Here is a 16,698-nt window from a genome sequence, read left to right as displayed (position 1 = left end):
AGGCTCCTCTGTCCATGAGGTTCTCCAGGCAAGAATACTGGAGTGGGTTGCCCTCCTCCAGGGGATCTTCCTGACCCAGGGATCAAACCTGAGTCTCTTGTGTCTCTTGCACTGGCAGGCAGGTTCTTTACCACTGGCACCACCTGGGAAGCCCCATATTACTTTTACTGGTGGTTTATTCTTGGGGTCCTAAATTCTTTATTAATGGGGTCTCTAAGTTCCCTGGTGGATTTGGTACAGGAAATAGAACCTGTTGGAGACCTGAAGCTGAGTTGGATTCTGCTGCTTGCCAAAGCTCTTGACCCCCATTGTCTTGGTCTTCATAATTGCAAAAGCTTCCCTGGCAGATGGGTGGGTGACTTCAGTTTCCTTCTGGGTGTGTTCTGGTTTCCCTGGCCTCATTGCCCCCCCTCTCTCTGTCTCCCTGCAGGCTTGGGGACCAGTTCTACAAGGAAGCCATTGAACACTGCCGGAGTTACAACTCCCGCCTGTGCGCAGAGCGCAGCGTGCGTCTCCCATTCCTGGACTCGCAGACCGGGGTGGCCCAGAACAACTGCTACATCTGGATGGAGAAGAGGCATCGAGGCCCAGGTGAGCCATGCCACCCCTGGGATGTGCTCACATTTGGGATCCCAGCCTGGATGCAGGCTGATCTGAGATCGTCCAGGAATCCTTGCAGCCTGGGTGGGCGTGGAGGTGGGACAGGCTGTACAGAGAGCCTGGAATACTTTCAAGAAACTCAACTGCTTCTGTAACTCTTGGCACATGCCCCGAGGATGATGCGGGACATTGAAGCCACACTGCCGGGAAGGGGCAGAGTGAAAGAATTCAGGAGGTTTAATCCCTAAAAGAGAAGACTAAGGCCGTGACAGCTGCGTCACCTTTTACTCTGTGTGTTGGTGTAGCTTACTGGTTATAAGCTGGAAATCTGAAGTCAGATTTTGGTTTGAGGCTGAGCTTTGTCATCAAACCTCTTGCCCTTAGGTTCTTCATCTGTAAAATGGGGATACTAATAGTACTTACTTTAGGACTTTGTCAAGATTAAATGAAAATCTTCATAAAAACTCATAACCTGTGTTGAGCACATGGTATGTACTAAGGCTTCCCTGGTGGCTCAGTGGTAAAGAATCTGCCTGCTAATGCAGGTGATGCGGGCTCGATCCCTGGGTTGGGAAGATCCCCTGAAGAAGAAAATGGCCATCTACTCCAGTATTCTTGCCTGGGAAATCTCATGGACAGAGGAGTCTGGTGAGCCACAGCTCAGGGGTTGCAAAAGAGTTGGATACAACTTAGTGATTAAGCAACCAAAACAACTAAGTATGTTTTCCAAAAATGCTGCCTGTTATTGTTGTTATTATTATTAGTACTGTGATACTAGTCTTCTAGGCTTCAGAGAACAGAATAAAGACCACTGGGTGGAGATCAGGGAGGTAATTTAACAGTTTTCTGGCTCTATATTGGTACATTAAAAAGAATTATTATAAAAGGTTTCAAAGCCATGCAAAAGTGGAGAGAAGGGTAAAGTAAATTTCTGTGTATTGTTCACCCAGCTTCAACAGTGATCAGCTCATAGCCATTCATTTCATTTATACTCACCTTCCACTTTCCTCCTTGAACCCAGGTTATTTTGAAGCAAATCAAGATAGCAATATTATTTCATCTGTAAATTTTTCAGTCTGTATCTCTAAATGGTAAGAACATAAACAAACATCCCAGCCATATCTATCAAAACTCAAAGTTAAAAATGAGACATTAATAGCACCAAATATTTGTTAAACATTTATTTCTCTGTGTAATTGAAATCAGGATCCAAATAGGACCTCTACATTAAACTTGGCTGATGTGTCTCTTAAGTCTCTTTAAATCTGTAGGTCTCTCTCTTTCTCTCACTTGTTACTTGTGGAAGAAACTGGGTTGTTTGCTCTGTAGGGTTTCGCAGAGTCTGGATTTTCTGATTGCACCCCCATGGTGTTATTCCTGTGAATTGGTAAAAACAGATTCAGGTTCAATTTTGGGGCAAGAACAGTTCCTAAGTGGTGATGTGTGCTTTCATCAGGAGCCTCATGGGTTCTGGGTATTTCTCTTTTATTGATGTTAGCAGCCCTTGATGAAAATTGCCTAGATGCTTTATTTTATTAAGGTTTAGAAGTGGTGGCATTCAATTTGAGGCTATCATTATTTCTTCATTTATTAGGTCTATATCATTTATGAAGAGAAGCATCTCCTTATTAAATTTTCGTTATTGTGGGGTATAGTGCACATATGAAAGTATGGACAAATTATTTTCCTCCTTTGCTGCTGCTGCTGCTAAGTTGCTTCAGTCGTGTCTGACTCTGTGTGACCCCATAGATGGCCTCCTACCAGGCTCCTCTGTCCCTGGGATTCTCCAGGCAAGAACACTGGAGTGGGTTGCCATTTCCTTCTCCAATTTTCCCCCTTTAGTTATCAGTTTTCAAAATAATGAGCTGGTTCCCTTGTATTCTCCAAAGATGATCAATAAAGTTATTATGATTATCTTGAGTACCATCATGAATCCACAGACTTAAACATATTGGATAATTTTAATCCATTGCAGCTATTATTCTTATCAATGCTTAAATTGCCGCCATCTTTGGACAGCTCATTTGGTAAAGAATCTACCTGCAATGCAGGAGACCCCGGTTTGATTCCTGGGTGGGGAAGATCTGCTCGAGAAGGGATAGGCTACCCATTCCAGTATTCTTGGGCTTCCCTTGTGACTCAGCTGATAAAGAATTCACCTGCAATGTGGGAGACCTGGGTTCGATCCCTGGGTTGGGAAGATCCCCTGGAGAAGGGACCAGCTACCCACTCCAGTATTCTGGCCTGGAGAATTCCATGGGGTCGCAAACAGTCAGACACGACTGAGCGACTTTCACTTTCACTTTGGACAGTAGGGTTTATGTCCAATGTTAGTGTGCTGAAACAGCCTAGTAGTTTCTGCAGCATCCTTGCTATCCTAAATTTGGGACAGATGTTTCAGGCTCATCGTGTGCACATCCTGCCCCAGACCCTGAATCAGCTATTTCTTTAAGAAGCCCCATTTCCTCTTTGTAAGACTATTATTTGGAGACTACAGTCTGGTGGCGCCTGTTGCTCCTGGGCTGGTTGTTGATTCTAGGACTTTTCAGTGAGCAGAACTAAGAAATATGATTTCTTGTTTCTTTTTTCTTGTTTCTCTTTTTAAGAGAAAACACATTGTTAAATTTACTGGTATAGCCCATTCAATTCAGTTTTACCCAGTTTTAACTTAACTATCTTCATTCTCTATCTCCTCTCTCCCACACTGAAAAGAATACTGGCTCTTTATGATGCCAGCATAGTTTTTTTGCTTTATTCTGCAATAGACCCACAACAATATCAGAATAAAATGAGACTACCAGCAATAAGGTGACTGAAATGGTATAAGTTTTTATTTCTTTCTTTGCAGTTTTTTTTTTTGTCTTTAGCATATTTCCTATTAAGGATGTAGAGTCAAATTACTGTGTTTTAAGGTCACTTGAAATAGTTCCTCAGTGTGTTTGAGGTACTCAATACATAGTTGGATTTATTTGTTTCATTTTTGCTTTCACTTATTAGGTTTTACTGTTTTTTTTTTAAATTTTATGTAATTACCTTGTCTTTTTAAAATTAACTTTTTATCTTGAAATAATTGTAGATAGATGGGAAGTTGTAAACGTAGTGCAGAGAGAGCCCCTTGTGCGCTTCACCCAGTTTCTCCTAAGGGATCTATCTTGTGAATTATCGCACAATATCAAAACCAGAAAAGTGACACTGCTGACATGTATGTGGGTAGCTCTGTGCCATTTTATCACATGTAGAGATTTATGGAACCACCACCACAATTGAGATACAAAACTATTCCATCACCACAAAGCTCTTCCTCGTCCTGCCCTTTGATAGTCATACCCGCCTCTTCTCTCTTCATTTAAGTCCCTTTACCCTCTTGCATTTGTAATATAGCATCTTAAACATTTCCTCCACATACATTGAAAACCACATCAGGCAGGCTTCTAATTTTCGCTTCAACTGCCAAACATAATTTAGAAACCTTAAGAGAAGCGTCTATTGCGTTCACTCATATCTTTGCTCTTTTGCCGTTGCTTCTTTCTTTCTGATGCCCCAAGATGCCTGCTTTTATAATTCCTTTCTGATTAAGTGTTTTCTTTAACCATTCTTTTAAAGTAGGTCTGATAGAAACAACTCTTAGTTTTCCTTCTTCTGACAGTGTCTTGATTTTCCTGTTATTCCTTTTTTTCTTTTGTATTTGTTTTTGGCCATGCCGTACTTGAGGGACGTGAATCTGAGTGAACTCCGGGAGTTGGTGATGGACAGGGAGGCTTGGCATGCTTCGATTCATGGGGTCGCAAAGAGTCGGACATGACTGAGCGACTGAACTGAACTGAACTGAACACAAGATATGAGATCTTAGTTCCCTGATCACGGATCAAACCTGTGCCCCCTGAAGTGAAGCATAGGGTCCTAACCACTGGGCCACCAGGGAATTTCACCCTTCATTCCTGAAGGACATTTATTTTGTTGTTGGATATAAAATTCTGGGATGATAGTCCTTTTATTTTAACACTTACAAATTGTCTTCCTTCTTCCTTTCAGCCTCAGTAGTTTGTGATGAGAAATCTGCCATCGTTCAAATCATTTTCTCTTGAAAGTGAGGTGTCATTTTTCTCTCATTGATTTTGAAAGTTTTTGTTTTTTAGTTTTCAGAAATTTGATTTTGATATGTCTTGGTGTAGATTTCTTTGAGTTTATCCTTTTCAGAATTTGCTCAGCTTCTTGAATCTGTAGGTATATATATATATATATATATATTTTTTTTTTTTGCCAAATTTGGGAATTTTTCAACCATTATTTCTTTGATTATAAGTTTTAGTGTCACTCTTTTTGCCTTCTTTTTCTGGGATTCCACTAGGAAAGAAAATTCTGGGACTTCAAAATGTTAAATCTTTTGTTATAGACTCAGAAGTCCCCCAGGCTCCCTTCTCTCTGCATCTTCCTTCTTCCCCTCCTCCTTCCTTCCTTTTTTTCAAGTCTATTGGGTCACCTCTGTTATATTCTCTCCAGGTTCATGACTTCTTCTATCTGTTCTATCCATTCTGCTGTTAAGCCCTTTCACTGAGGGTCTGTTTTGTTCCCGTTATCATCTTTTTCAGCTCTAAAATCTCCATTTGGTTCTTCTTTATATCTTCTGTTTCTTTGTGGGACTTTGTAGTTTTCCATTTGTCTCAGGCGCCAACAATGATTTGTTTGGAACATTCTTGTGATGGTGACTTTAAAACTCTTCTCAGGCAGTTCTACCAAGCGGTGGTGTTTCGGTGTTGGTGTCTGTTGTCTTTTCTGACTCAAGTTGAGATGTTCTTGGTTCTTCATAGGACTGATTTTGATTGAATCCTGGACATTTTGGCTGTAATGTTGTGAGACTCCAGATGTCACTTAAATCTATTTTCACACACCTCCTCTGACGCTGTGCCGACAGGAGAAGAGAGGTGCTCCTTGTTACTGTCGGATGGATGTGGAAGTCCAGGGTCCCCGTTCAGTCTCTGTTGACACCCCAGCAGGGAGGAGTACCTCATTATTGCTGGGTGGAGGTGGGAGTTCAGACTCCCCACTAAGCCTTCACCAATGCCACCCTAGTTGGGAGGAGGAAGCATGCCTTATTACTGGTCCCTATACAGCCTCCACTGACGCCATGGAGTGTCACTTGCCCTCCTCTGACACTAAACCAGCAAGGATATTAGGATGTCCTGCTGGGCTGGCTCTTCCCTGGTCCTTCAGCTAGAGAGAGCAAGATTTCCTTGGGGCTTTTTGGGTCTATGTTTGTTGGTGTTTCTGGATAATCAGCTTTTCTACAACTCAGTCTGGCTTGTATAAAACAAAACAAACAAATGCCCAAAACTTGCTGCCCTGTCATTTCTTGGGTCTGAAAGTCCCTAGCTGGTCATTCTCTTTACCTTTCAGTATCTTATTTTTGTTGTATAAACAATGTCTAGGAGTTTTAGTTGGGCTTAATGGGAGGAATATGGGAGAGTATATCTACTCTATCTTTCCAGAAGCAGAAGTCCCTGGGTTGCTTTTTTTATTTAAAAAAAAAAAAAAGTTAACAGCTCTATTGAATTATAACTGACATACAGCAATCTGCACATATTTAACATGTGCAATTTGATAAGTTTTAACATGTATATACCTGTGAAACCATCAGCACAATCAATATAATGAACATATCCGTGACTCCCCAAAGCTTCCCTGTGTCACTTGTAATCCATCCCCCCTTTTCTTCCTCCTCCCTCTATCTTTCATCTCTCCCAAGCCCCAGTCATGCTTTCTCTACTAGAATCATATAGTATGTACTTCTTTTTTTGGTGACTGGTGGATAGGGTCCTGACTTCTTTCACTCAGCGTAATTATTTTGAAATCATCCATGCTGTAGCATGTATCAATGATTTATTTGTTGTTTATGCTGAGTAATATTCTATTATATGGCTACATCACAGTTTATTCCTCTGTTGGTGGACATTTTGATTTGTTCTTAGTTTTTGGCTGTTATGAATAGAGCTGCTGTGAACATTTGTGTGTAGGCCTTCACATGGACATATACTTTCATTTCTCCTTGGTAAAGTACCTAGGAGTGTACTGGCTATAAGGAAGGTTCGTATTTTACCTTTTAAGAAACTGTCAGGCTGTTTTTCAAAGTGGTTGTATGATTTTATATCCACCCCAACAATGTACAAGAGTTCCAGTTCCTTTATATTCTCACTAACACTTGGTGTGGTCAACTTTTTAAAGTTTTAGCTATTCTTAGTTTTATACAGTGGTATCTCATTGTGGTTTTACTTTGTATTTCCCTAATTAATGATGTTGAAGATCTTTATATGTGCTTATTTTACCATCCTTTGGTAAAATGTTCAAACCCTTAGACTATTTTAAAATTGGGTTGTTTGTTGGTTTTCTTATAAACGAAAATAGATAGTTCTTTATATATATTGGATTCAAGACCTCTCCAAATTTGTCCTTCTGTTTTGAAGTTGTTTTGGCTACTCTAGGTTCTTTGCGCTTCCATATGAATTTTATAATCAGCTTGTCAGTTTCTACAAAACACATGGTGGAATTTTGATTGAGATTGTGTGGAGTCTATAGATCAACTTGGGGAAAACTGACATTTCTTTTTTTTTTTTTTGTAGTCCAAGTAATCCACTTTATTTTTTTTTAATTTTTATTTTTTTTTGATTCTTACAAAAACTGACATTTCTTAATGTTGAATCTTCTAACCCATGGATATAATGTATCTCCCCATTTAGTATTATTCTTTTTAATTTTTCTGATCAATCACTTTTAGTTTTCAGTGTACAGGTCTTTCACATTTTTGTCAGCTTTATCTCTATATACTTAATATTTTTGACGATATTATAAATAGATTTTTAAAATTTAAATTTTCTGGTTTTTCTTTGCTAGTGTACAGAAATGCAGTTATTTTTGTGTATTCGCTTATGTCCTATAACTCATTTATTGCTATACTCATTTATTCTGGTAGCTTTCTATAGATTGCATAGCATTTTCTCTATAGTTGATTATGCTAGTGAATGAACAAAGCTTTATTTATTTTACTTGTCTATGTAAAGTAACATATTGTCTATGTAAAACGACAAGTACTATCTATGCAAAATAACAAGTATTGTACTGGAATGTCCAGGACAATATTAAGTAAACGTGGTAAGAGTGAACATCCTTTTGTTGTTCCTGATCCTAAGGTGAGCGCATTCGTTCTTTCATCTCTAAGTATGATGCTAGCTGTAGTTTTTTTTTTTTTTTTTTACTGTACCACACGGCATGTAGGATCTTAGTTCCCCAACCATGGATCAACCCTGGCCCCTTGCAGTGAAAGCATGGAGTCTTAACCACTGGACTGCCAGGAAAGTCCCAGCTGTAGGTTCTTTATAGTTGCTCTTTATCAAATCGAGGAGGCTCCTATCTCTACTTTGACAGTTATTTAAATCAGTATTTGGTATTGGTTTTGTCAGTTGATTTTGCTGAGTCTATTGAGATGATTATGTGATTTTGCTTTTGTTAATTGTTAATATGATGAATTATACTGACTGATTTTTGAATGTTAAACTAACATTGCATTTCTAGGATAAACCCTACTTTGTCATGACATGTTATCCTTTTTATATATTGGCAGATTCACTTTGCTAAAGTTTAATTAGAACTTTTGCATCTATCTTTATGACAGATGTTAGTCTATAGGTTTTTTTTTCTTCTCCTTGTTGTGTCTCTGTCTGGTTTAGGTATTTGGATGGTGTTGGCTTCATTTAATGAGTTGGGAAATATTCTCTCCTTTTCAGTGTTCTGGAAGGATTTATATGTAGAACTGATATTAGTTATGTAGAATTGATACTAGTAGCTGCAGCATGCAGGCTCTGTAGCTGTGGCTTCCAGGCCCCAGAGTGCACGGCTCTTAATAGCAGTGGCACTTGGGCTGAGTAGTTGTAGCACATGGGCTTAGTTGCTTGGCAGCATGTGGAATTTTCCTGGACCAGGGATAGAACCTGTCTCCCTTGCACTGGCAGGTGGATTCTTAACCACTGTGCCACTAGGGAAGTCCTAAATTTAAGTTCTTTAATAGATATATAGGGCTATTCAGGCTATTTCATCTTCAGTGAGCCTTGGTAGTTTGTGACTTAAAGGGACATGTCCATCTCATCTAAGTTATGCAAAATGAGTTGCATAAGATTGTTCATACTGTTGTTGTAGTATCTTTTTATTATGTGTAGGATCTGTTGTGGTATATCCTCTGTTATTCCTTTTATTGGTAAATTTGAATTTTTTCTTTCATCTGATCAGTCTGATTAAAGGTTTATCAATTTTATTGATTTCTTGAAAGAAATAGCTCTTGGTGGAAGTGATTTTCTCAAATTTTTCTGTTTTATATTTTACAGTTTCTGTTCTGATCTTTAGTTTTCCTTTCTTCTATTCTACTTTGGATTTAATTTGCTCTTCTGCTTATTTCTCAAAGTAGAAACTGAAGTCAATGATTTGCAGTCTTTCTTCTTTTGTAATATAATTTCTCCCTAAGAATGAGAGTTTAGCTCATTCTTTAGCCTCATTTCATAAATTTTGGTATTGTTTTCACTTTATTGAATTGAAATGTTTTCTAATTTCCCATTTTATTTCTTCTTTGTCCATAAATTATTTAGAAGTATGTTATTTAGTTTCCAAACAGTTGGGAGATTTTCCAGAGATATGCCTTTTATTTATTTCTACTTTAATACCATATGGTCAGAGAATGCTCTGTATGACTTGGATCCTTTTAAATTTACTGAGACTTGTTTTATGGCCCAGAATATGGCCTGTCATGGATAAGTGTTCTCTTCAATCTGGAAAAGAATGTGTATTTTCCTGTTGTTAGTTGAAATGTCCTATAGATATCAATTAAATCAAGTTATTGATAGTACTGTTCAAATTTTCTACATTCTTATCAATTTTTATATTTGTTCTGTAAATTATCAAGAGAGTAAATTGAAATTTCTGACTGTAATTGTGAGTTTTACTATTTCATCTGGTGATTCTTTTAGTTTTTGCTCCATATATTTTGAAACTCTATTATTAGATACATAAACATTTAGGATTATCATGTTCTCTTGATAAATTGATTGCTTTGTCATTTTGTAATGACCCTTGAAATCTGTTAATATTCTTTATTTTGGAATTTGCTTTCTCTAATATTAATATAACCATTCCAATTCTACTTTGATTAGCATTAATATGGTGTATTTTTTTCATCTTTTACTTTTAACCTATTTGAGACTTTATGTTAAAAGTAGATTTTTTAATAGGTAGTATTTGGCTATGTCTTGCTTTTTAAATGTAATTTGATGATCTTTGTTTTGTTAATTTGGGTATTTAGACCATTTAAATTTAATGTGATTATTTTTATAGTTAGGTTTAAATTCTAACTATAAAAAATCATTTCGCTATTTGTTTCCTATTTATCCATCTGTTTGTTTCCTTTTTTCTCATTTTCTTTCAGGGATTAATTAAATTTTTTTGACTCCATTTTCTCTCATTTTTTTGGCTTATTAACTAAAATTCTTTCTTTTGTTATTTTAATGTTTGCTTGGTGTTTATGGTATGCATATTTAACTAATTATAGTTTACCTTCAAGTGATATTATACTGCTTGGTGAATAGTGTAAGGACTCTACAATAGTATGCTGGTAAACAGAATAATACTATCCTACCCCAAAGACTTGAGCATTGCTTTACTAGCGTGTGAGATGAGTGCAATTGTGCGGTAGTTTGAGCATTCTTTGGCATTGCCTTTCTTTGGGATTGGAATGAAAACTGACCTTTTCCAGTCCTGTGGCCACTGCTGAGTTTTCCAAATTTGCTGGCATATTGAGTGCAGCATTTTCACAGCATAATCTTTCAGGATTTGAAATAGCTCCACTGGAATTCTATCACCTCCACTAGCTTTGTTTGTAATGATGTTTCTAAGGCCCACTTGACTTCACATTCCAGGATGCCTGGCTCTAGGTGACTGATCATACCATCATGATTATCTGGGTCGTGAAGATCTTTTTCGTACAGTTCTTCTGTGTATTCTTGCCACCTCTTCTTAATATCTTCTGCTTCTGTTAGGTCCATACAATTTCTGTCCTTTATCGAGCCCATCTTTGCATGAAATGTTCCCTTGGTGTCTCTAATTTTCTTGAAGAGATCTCTAGTCTTTCCCATTCTGTTGTTTTCCTATATTTCTGTGCATTGATCACTGAGGAAGGCTTTCTTATCTCTTCTTGCTATTCTTTGGAACTCTGCATTCAGATGCTTATATCTTCCCTTTTCTCCTTTGCCTTTTGCCTCTCTTCTTTTCATAGCTATTTGTAAGGCCTCCCCAGATAGCCATTTTGCTTTTTTGCATTTCTTTTCCATGGGGATGGTCTTGATCCCTGTCTCCTGTACAATGTCATGAACCTCAGTCCATAGTTCATCAGGCATTCTATCTATCAGATCTAGGCCCTTAAATCTATTTCTCACTTCCACTGTATAATCATAAGGGATTTGATTTAGGTCATACCTGAATGGTTTAGCGGTTTTCCCTACTTTCTTCAATTTAAGTCTGAATTTGGCAATAAGGAGCTCATGATCGGAGCCACAGTCAGCTCCCGGTCTTGTTTTTGCTGACTGTATAGAGCTTCTCCATCTTTGGCTGCAAAGAATATAATCAATCTGATTTCGGTGTTGACCATCTGGTGATGTCCATGTGTAGTGTCTTCTCTTGTTTTGTTGGAAGAGAGTATTTGCTATGACCAGTGCATTCTCTTGGCAAAACTCTATTAGCCTTTGCCCTGCTTCATTCCGCATTCCAAGGCCAAATTTGCCTGTTACCCCAGGTGTTTCTTGACTTCCTACTTTTGCATTCCAGTCCCCTATAATGAAAAGGACATCTTTTTTGAGCGTTAGTTCTAAAAGGTCTTGTAGGTCTTCATAGTACCGTTCAACTTCAGCTTCTTCAGCATTACTGGTTGGGGCATAGACTTGGATTACTGAGATATTGAATGGTTTGCCTTGGAAATGTGAACTTCCAGATGTTCAAGCTGGTTTTAGAAAAGGCAGAGGAACCAGAGATCAAATTGCCAACATCCACTGGATCATAGAAAAAGCAAGAGAGTCCCAGAAAAACATCTATTTCTGCTTTATTGACTATGCCAAAGCCTTTGACTGTGTGGATCACAATAAATTGTGGAAAATTCTGAAAGAGATGGGCATACCAGACCACCTGACCTGCCTCTTGAGAAACCGATATGCAGGTCGGGAAGCAACAGTTAGAACTGGACATGGAACAACAGACTGGTTCCAAATAGGAAAAGGAGTACACCAAGGCTGTATATTGTCACCCTGCTTATTTAACTTATATGCAGAGTACATCATGAGAAATGCTGGGCTGGAAGAAGCACAAGCTGGAATCAAGATTGCTGGGAGAAATATCAATAACCTCAGATATGCAGATGACACCACCCTTATGGCAGAAAGTGAAGAGGAACTAAAAAGCCTCTTGATGAAAGTGAAAGAGGAGAGTGAAAAAGTTGGCTTAAAGCTCAACATTCAGAAAATGAAGATCATGGCGTCTGGTCCCATCACTTCATGGGAAATAGATGGGGAAACAGTGGAAACAGTGTCAGACTTTATTTTTTGGGGCTTCAAAATCACTGCAGGTGGTGACTGCAGCCATGAAATTAAAAGATGCTTACTCCTTGGAAGAAAAGTTATGACCAACCTAGATAGCATATTCAAAAGCAGAGACATTACTTTGCCAACAAAGGTCCATCTAGTCAAGGCTATGGTCATGTATGGATGTGAGAGTCGGGCTGTGAAGAAAGCTGAGCGCCGAAGAATTGATGCTTCTGAACTGTGGTGTTGGAGAAGACTCTTGAGAGTCCTTTGTACTGCAAGGTGATCCAACCAGTCCATTCTAAAGGAGATCAATCCTGGGTGTTCTTTGGAAGGAATGATGCTAAAGCTGAAGCTCCAGTACTTTGGCCACCTCATGCAAAGAGTTGACTCATTGGAAAAGACTGATGTTGGGAGGGATTGGGGGCAGGAGGAAAAGGGGATGACAGAGGATGAGATGGGTGGATGGCATCACTGACTCGATGGACGTGAGTTTGAGTGAACTCCAGGAGATGGTGATGGACAGGAAGGCCTGGCGTGCTGAGATTCCTGGGGTCGCAGAGAGTCGGACACGACTGAGCGACTGAAGTGACCGACTGACCCCAAAGATGCACATAGCTTAATCCCTGGAACCTGTGAACATGTTATTTTACATGGCAAAAAAGGACTTTGTTAATGTGATTAAGTTAATGAACTTGATATAGAGAGCTTACCCTAGATTATTCAAATGGGCCCAGATGTAATCATAAGGGTCTTTAAAAGAGGGGGCAGGATGGTCAGAGTCAGAGTGGGACATGTTACAGCAGAAGCAGAAGCTGAAGCGATGCGGCAGAGGAAGGGGCCGCCATCCAACGAGTGTAAGTGGCATCTAGAAGTCTGCAAAGGCAAGGAAGTAGGCTCTCCCTCAGAGCCTCCTGAAGGCATGCAGTTCTGCTCACACCGTGATGTTAGCTCATTCAGTAAGACTAATTTGGGAATTCTGACCTCTGGAATTGTAAAATAATAAATTCATATTGTTTTAAGACTCTCTGTGGTGATGCTTTACAGCAGCAGCATTTGGAAACTAATACAAGGGTACTTTAACATAGAAGTATTGACCTTTGTGCAATTGCTGTCATACATTTTGGTGTAAACCTCATATTACATTGTGATTATTTTGTTTAGTCCACATCTTTTAAAGAATTTTGAATAATAAGAAAAACTTCTTATATGATTACTGATATACTAAAAGTCATTTCTAATGTTCTTTATTTCTTTGTGTAGATCCTTAATTAGATCTAGGATCAATTTCCTTCTGCCTAAAGTTTTTCTTTTAACATTTCTTGTAGTCTAAGCCTGTTGATGATGAATTCTTTCAACTTTTATGTATCTGAAAGTATCTTTAGCTTGCCTTAGTTTTTTAAAAGTTATTTTTGCCAAGTATAGTCTCTAAATTGACACGTTTCTTTTTTCCTTTTCAGTATTACAATGATTGAACTACTGTTTTCTTGCTTGCAGAGTTTCTCATGAGAAATCATCCTTATCTTTGTTCCTTTATTTGTAATAGAGCTCTTTTCTCTGGCTGCTTTTAATGTTTTCTCTTTATCAATGTTTTTGAGCAATTCTGATTATGATGTACATTGCTACAGTTTTTCTCACGCTTCTTATACTTAGTTCTGTTGGAACTGCAGGTTTATAGTTTTCATCAGACTGTGAAAATATCCAGCCCTGTTTCTACAAATATTTTTTCTTCCCTCTCTTCTCTTTAGGGATGCTAATTAGACACATAGTAGGTTGTTTGAAGTTGTCCCACTGTGCTGTTCTGCTTTTTTTTAAAAAAATTCTCATTTTCTCATGGATTTTTATTTTAGATAGTTTCTATTGCTATGTTTTTAAGTGTTCTAATCTTTTTTCTCCAATGTCTAATCTGACCTTAATTCCATCCAGTATGTTTTTAATCTCACACATTGTAGTTTTCATTTTTATAAGTTAAATTTGAATCTTTTAAAACAGACTGTTTTAAGCTTTTAAACATGTGGAATATAAATAACAACTGTTTTAGTGTCTTTCTGCTAATTCTAACATCATTGTCAATTCTGGGTTGGCTTTAATTGGTTCCCCCCACTCCCCCATTGTAGGCCATTTTGTAGCTTCTTTACATGGCTTGTAATTTTGAATTGGATGCCCAACATTGTGAATTTTACCTTGCTGGGTACTGTATATATTTTTTTGTTTCTATAGATATTCTGGAACTTTGTTTTGGGTCACTGTCAAGTTACTTGGAAACAGTTTGATCTTTTCTTGGCTTACTTTTAACTTGAACAGTGCTTAATCTAGGGCTAATTCCCCATTAGCAAGGCAAGACCATTCTCTGAACCCTACCCAGTGCTCCATGAATCATGAGGCTTTTCCAATGTGCTGGTGGGAACAGACTGTTCCCAGCCCCTAGTGCACACCAGGCACACTTATGTTTTTTCAGGTGGTTCTTCTCTTGCATTTAGTAGTTTCCTCACAAGCATGCTGCGATCAATACTGAGCTGAATACTTGAAGGAGACCGTTTGTGTATCTCCACAGTTCTTTCTCTGAGCAGCTTTCTTGTGTTTGTTGTTCTTTTTTGTTTTAATTATTTTAAAGTGTGTATTCATTTATTTAAATTTTGGCTGCACAAGGTCTTGTCACAGCACATGGGCTCTGCATGGTGGCCTCTGCATGGTGGCACACGGGCTTTCTTTTGCTGTGGCACACGGACTTAGTTGCTCTTCGACATGTGGAATCTTAGTTCCCCAACCAGGGGTTGAATTCACATGCTCTGCATTGGAAGGCAAGTTCTTAACCACTGGACCACCAGAGAAATCCCTGTTTACTATTCTTTTCCTTGAATTCTAGTCACCTTGGTCTTCCCAGACTCTCAGCTCTTTCTCTTCAACTCAAGAAGTCAGCTGAGTTCCACCCATGTTCCTCCTCCATGTGCTGCGCTCTGGAGACTCTCCCAAGCAAGTAAGCTGGGGCAATCACAGGGCTCACCTTGCTCATTTTCAGTGTCTAAAGGATCACCATCCTTCATCGCCTGATGTCCAGTGTCTTGAAAACTCTTGTTTCTTTTTTTTTCTATCTTGGCTTCAGGTGGGAGGGTAAGCCTGGCTCTTGATATGCATCTTAGCCAGAGGCAGATGTTTGCTTTTCTTGTTCAATCACTAAGGTGTGTCCTGCTCTTTGTGACCCCATGGACTGCAGCACACCAGGCTGCCCTGTCCTTCACTATCTCCTAGAGTTTGCTCAAATTCATGTACATTGATGCCATCCAACCATTTCATCCTCTGTCACCCACTTCTCCTCCTGCCCTCAATCTTTCCCAGCATCAGGGTCTTTTCCAGTGAGGAGGCACTTCGCATCAGATGGCCAAAGGATTGGAGCTTCAGCTTCAGCATCAGTCCTTCTAATGAATATGCAGGGTTGATTTGCTTTAGGATTGACTGATTTGATCTCCTTGCAGTCCAAAGGACTCTCAAGGGTCTTCTCCAATACCACAGTAAGAAAGCATCAATTCTTTGGTGCTCAGCCTTTTTATGATCCAATTCTTACATCCATATGTGACTGCTGGAAAAATCATAGCTGTGACTATATGAACCTTTGTCAGCCAAATGATGTCTCTGCTTTTTAATATACTGTCTAGGGTTGTCGTAGTTTCCTTCCAGGAAGCAAGAGTCTTTCAATTTCATAACTGTAGTCACTGTCTTCAGTGATTTTGGAGCCCAAGAAAATAAAATCTGCCACTGTTTCCTTATTTCCCCTATCTATTTGCCATGAAGTGATGTGACTAGATGCCGTGATCTTAGTTTGCTTTTATATTTTAATTTTCCTTTGTAATAATATCAAATATTTATTGGTTTTAAAGTCAAATCTACAAAGCATGGTATAATCAGAGAGTTTAGTCCTCTTCTATCTCTGTTCTTTTATCCTGTTCCTTTCCTCTATTTTCTTTTCCTTTTCTAAGAAAAGACAACTTTCTTTTCTTCTTGTTACTATTATTATTATTATTATTATTTTTGTTCTATCTGTAAGTAACTTTAAAAAATAGTTTTTGGTTTTTCTCTCCATTAAGAAAAAACCCATGTAAAAACACAGTATGTATACATCTGTGTGTGTATATATCCCCATTTGTTAAAGAAATGATAATATAATATGCACACTATTCTCTACCTTACGTTTTTCACTTAATGACATATTCCATTGCAGTGTATACTCCCCTGCTCCCTCTATCTCCTCCCTTCACTTCTTTCCATAACTTCATTATAGTCCATTATGAGGCTATACTATTATTTATTCAATCAGGTCCCTATAATGGACGTTGGATTGCTTTCACATTTTTTTCTAGTATTGAATATACCATGATGAATGCATATTTTTGTATTTTTGTGTGTGAATCTGTGATAGAGATTCCTGGAAGTGGAATTGCTGGGTCAAAGGGCAACATGTCTGTGGTTTCGCTAGATATGCCGAATTCTCTTTCATAGTGTT

General features: G+C 38.5%; 1 protein-coding gene across 4 annotated transcripts in view; it reads left to right on the top strand.

The window, feature by feature from the left end:
* DPF3 (double PHD fingers 3) overlaps positions 1–16,698 on the top strand; it is a 277,364-nt gene that overhangs the window by 114,119 nt on the left and 146,547 nt on the right. For all 4 annotated transcript variants that reach the window (XR_011258342.1, XR_011258341.1, XM_069596945.1 and 1 more), the window contains exon 2: positions 431–591. Coding sequence is in view for 2 of the 4 variants with exons in the window: in XM_069596945.1 (XP_069453046.1) it covers positions 431–591 (161 nt within the window). In the remaining 2 variants the exon portion in view is untranslated. The remainder of the gene's footprint in view (positions 1–430; positions 592–16,698) is intronic.

This window comes from Ovis canadensis, chromosome 7, assembly GCF_042477335.2.
Source record: "Ovis canadensis isolate MfBH-ARS-UI-01 breed Bighorn chromosome 7, ARS-UI_OviCan_v2, whole genome shotgun sequence".
Taxonomy (NCBI): domain Eukaryota; kingdom Metazoa; phylum Chordata; class Mammalia; order Artiodactyla; family Bovidae; genus Ovis; species Ovis canadensis.
This window is presented reverse-complemented; position numbering and strand designations above follow the sequence as displayed.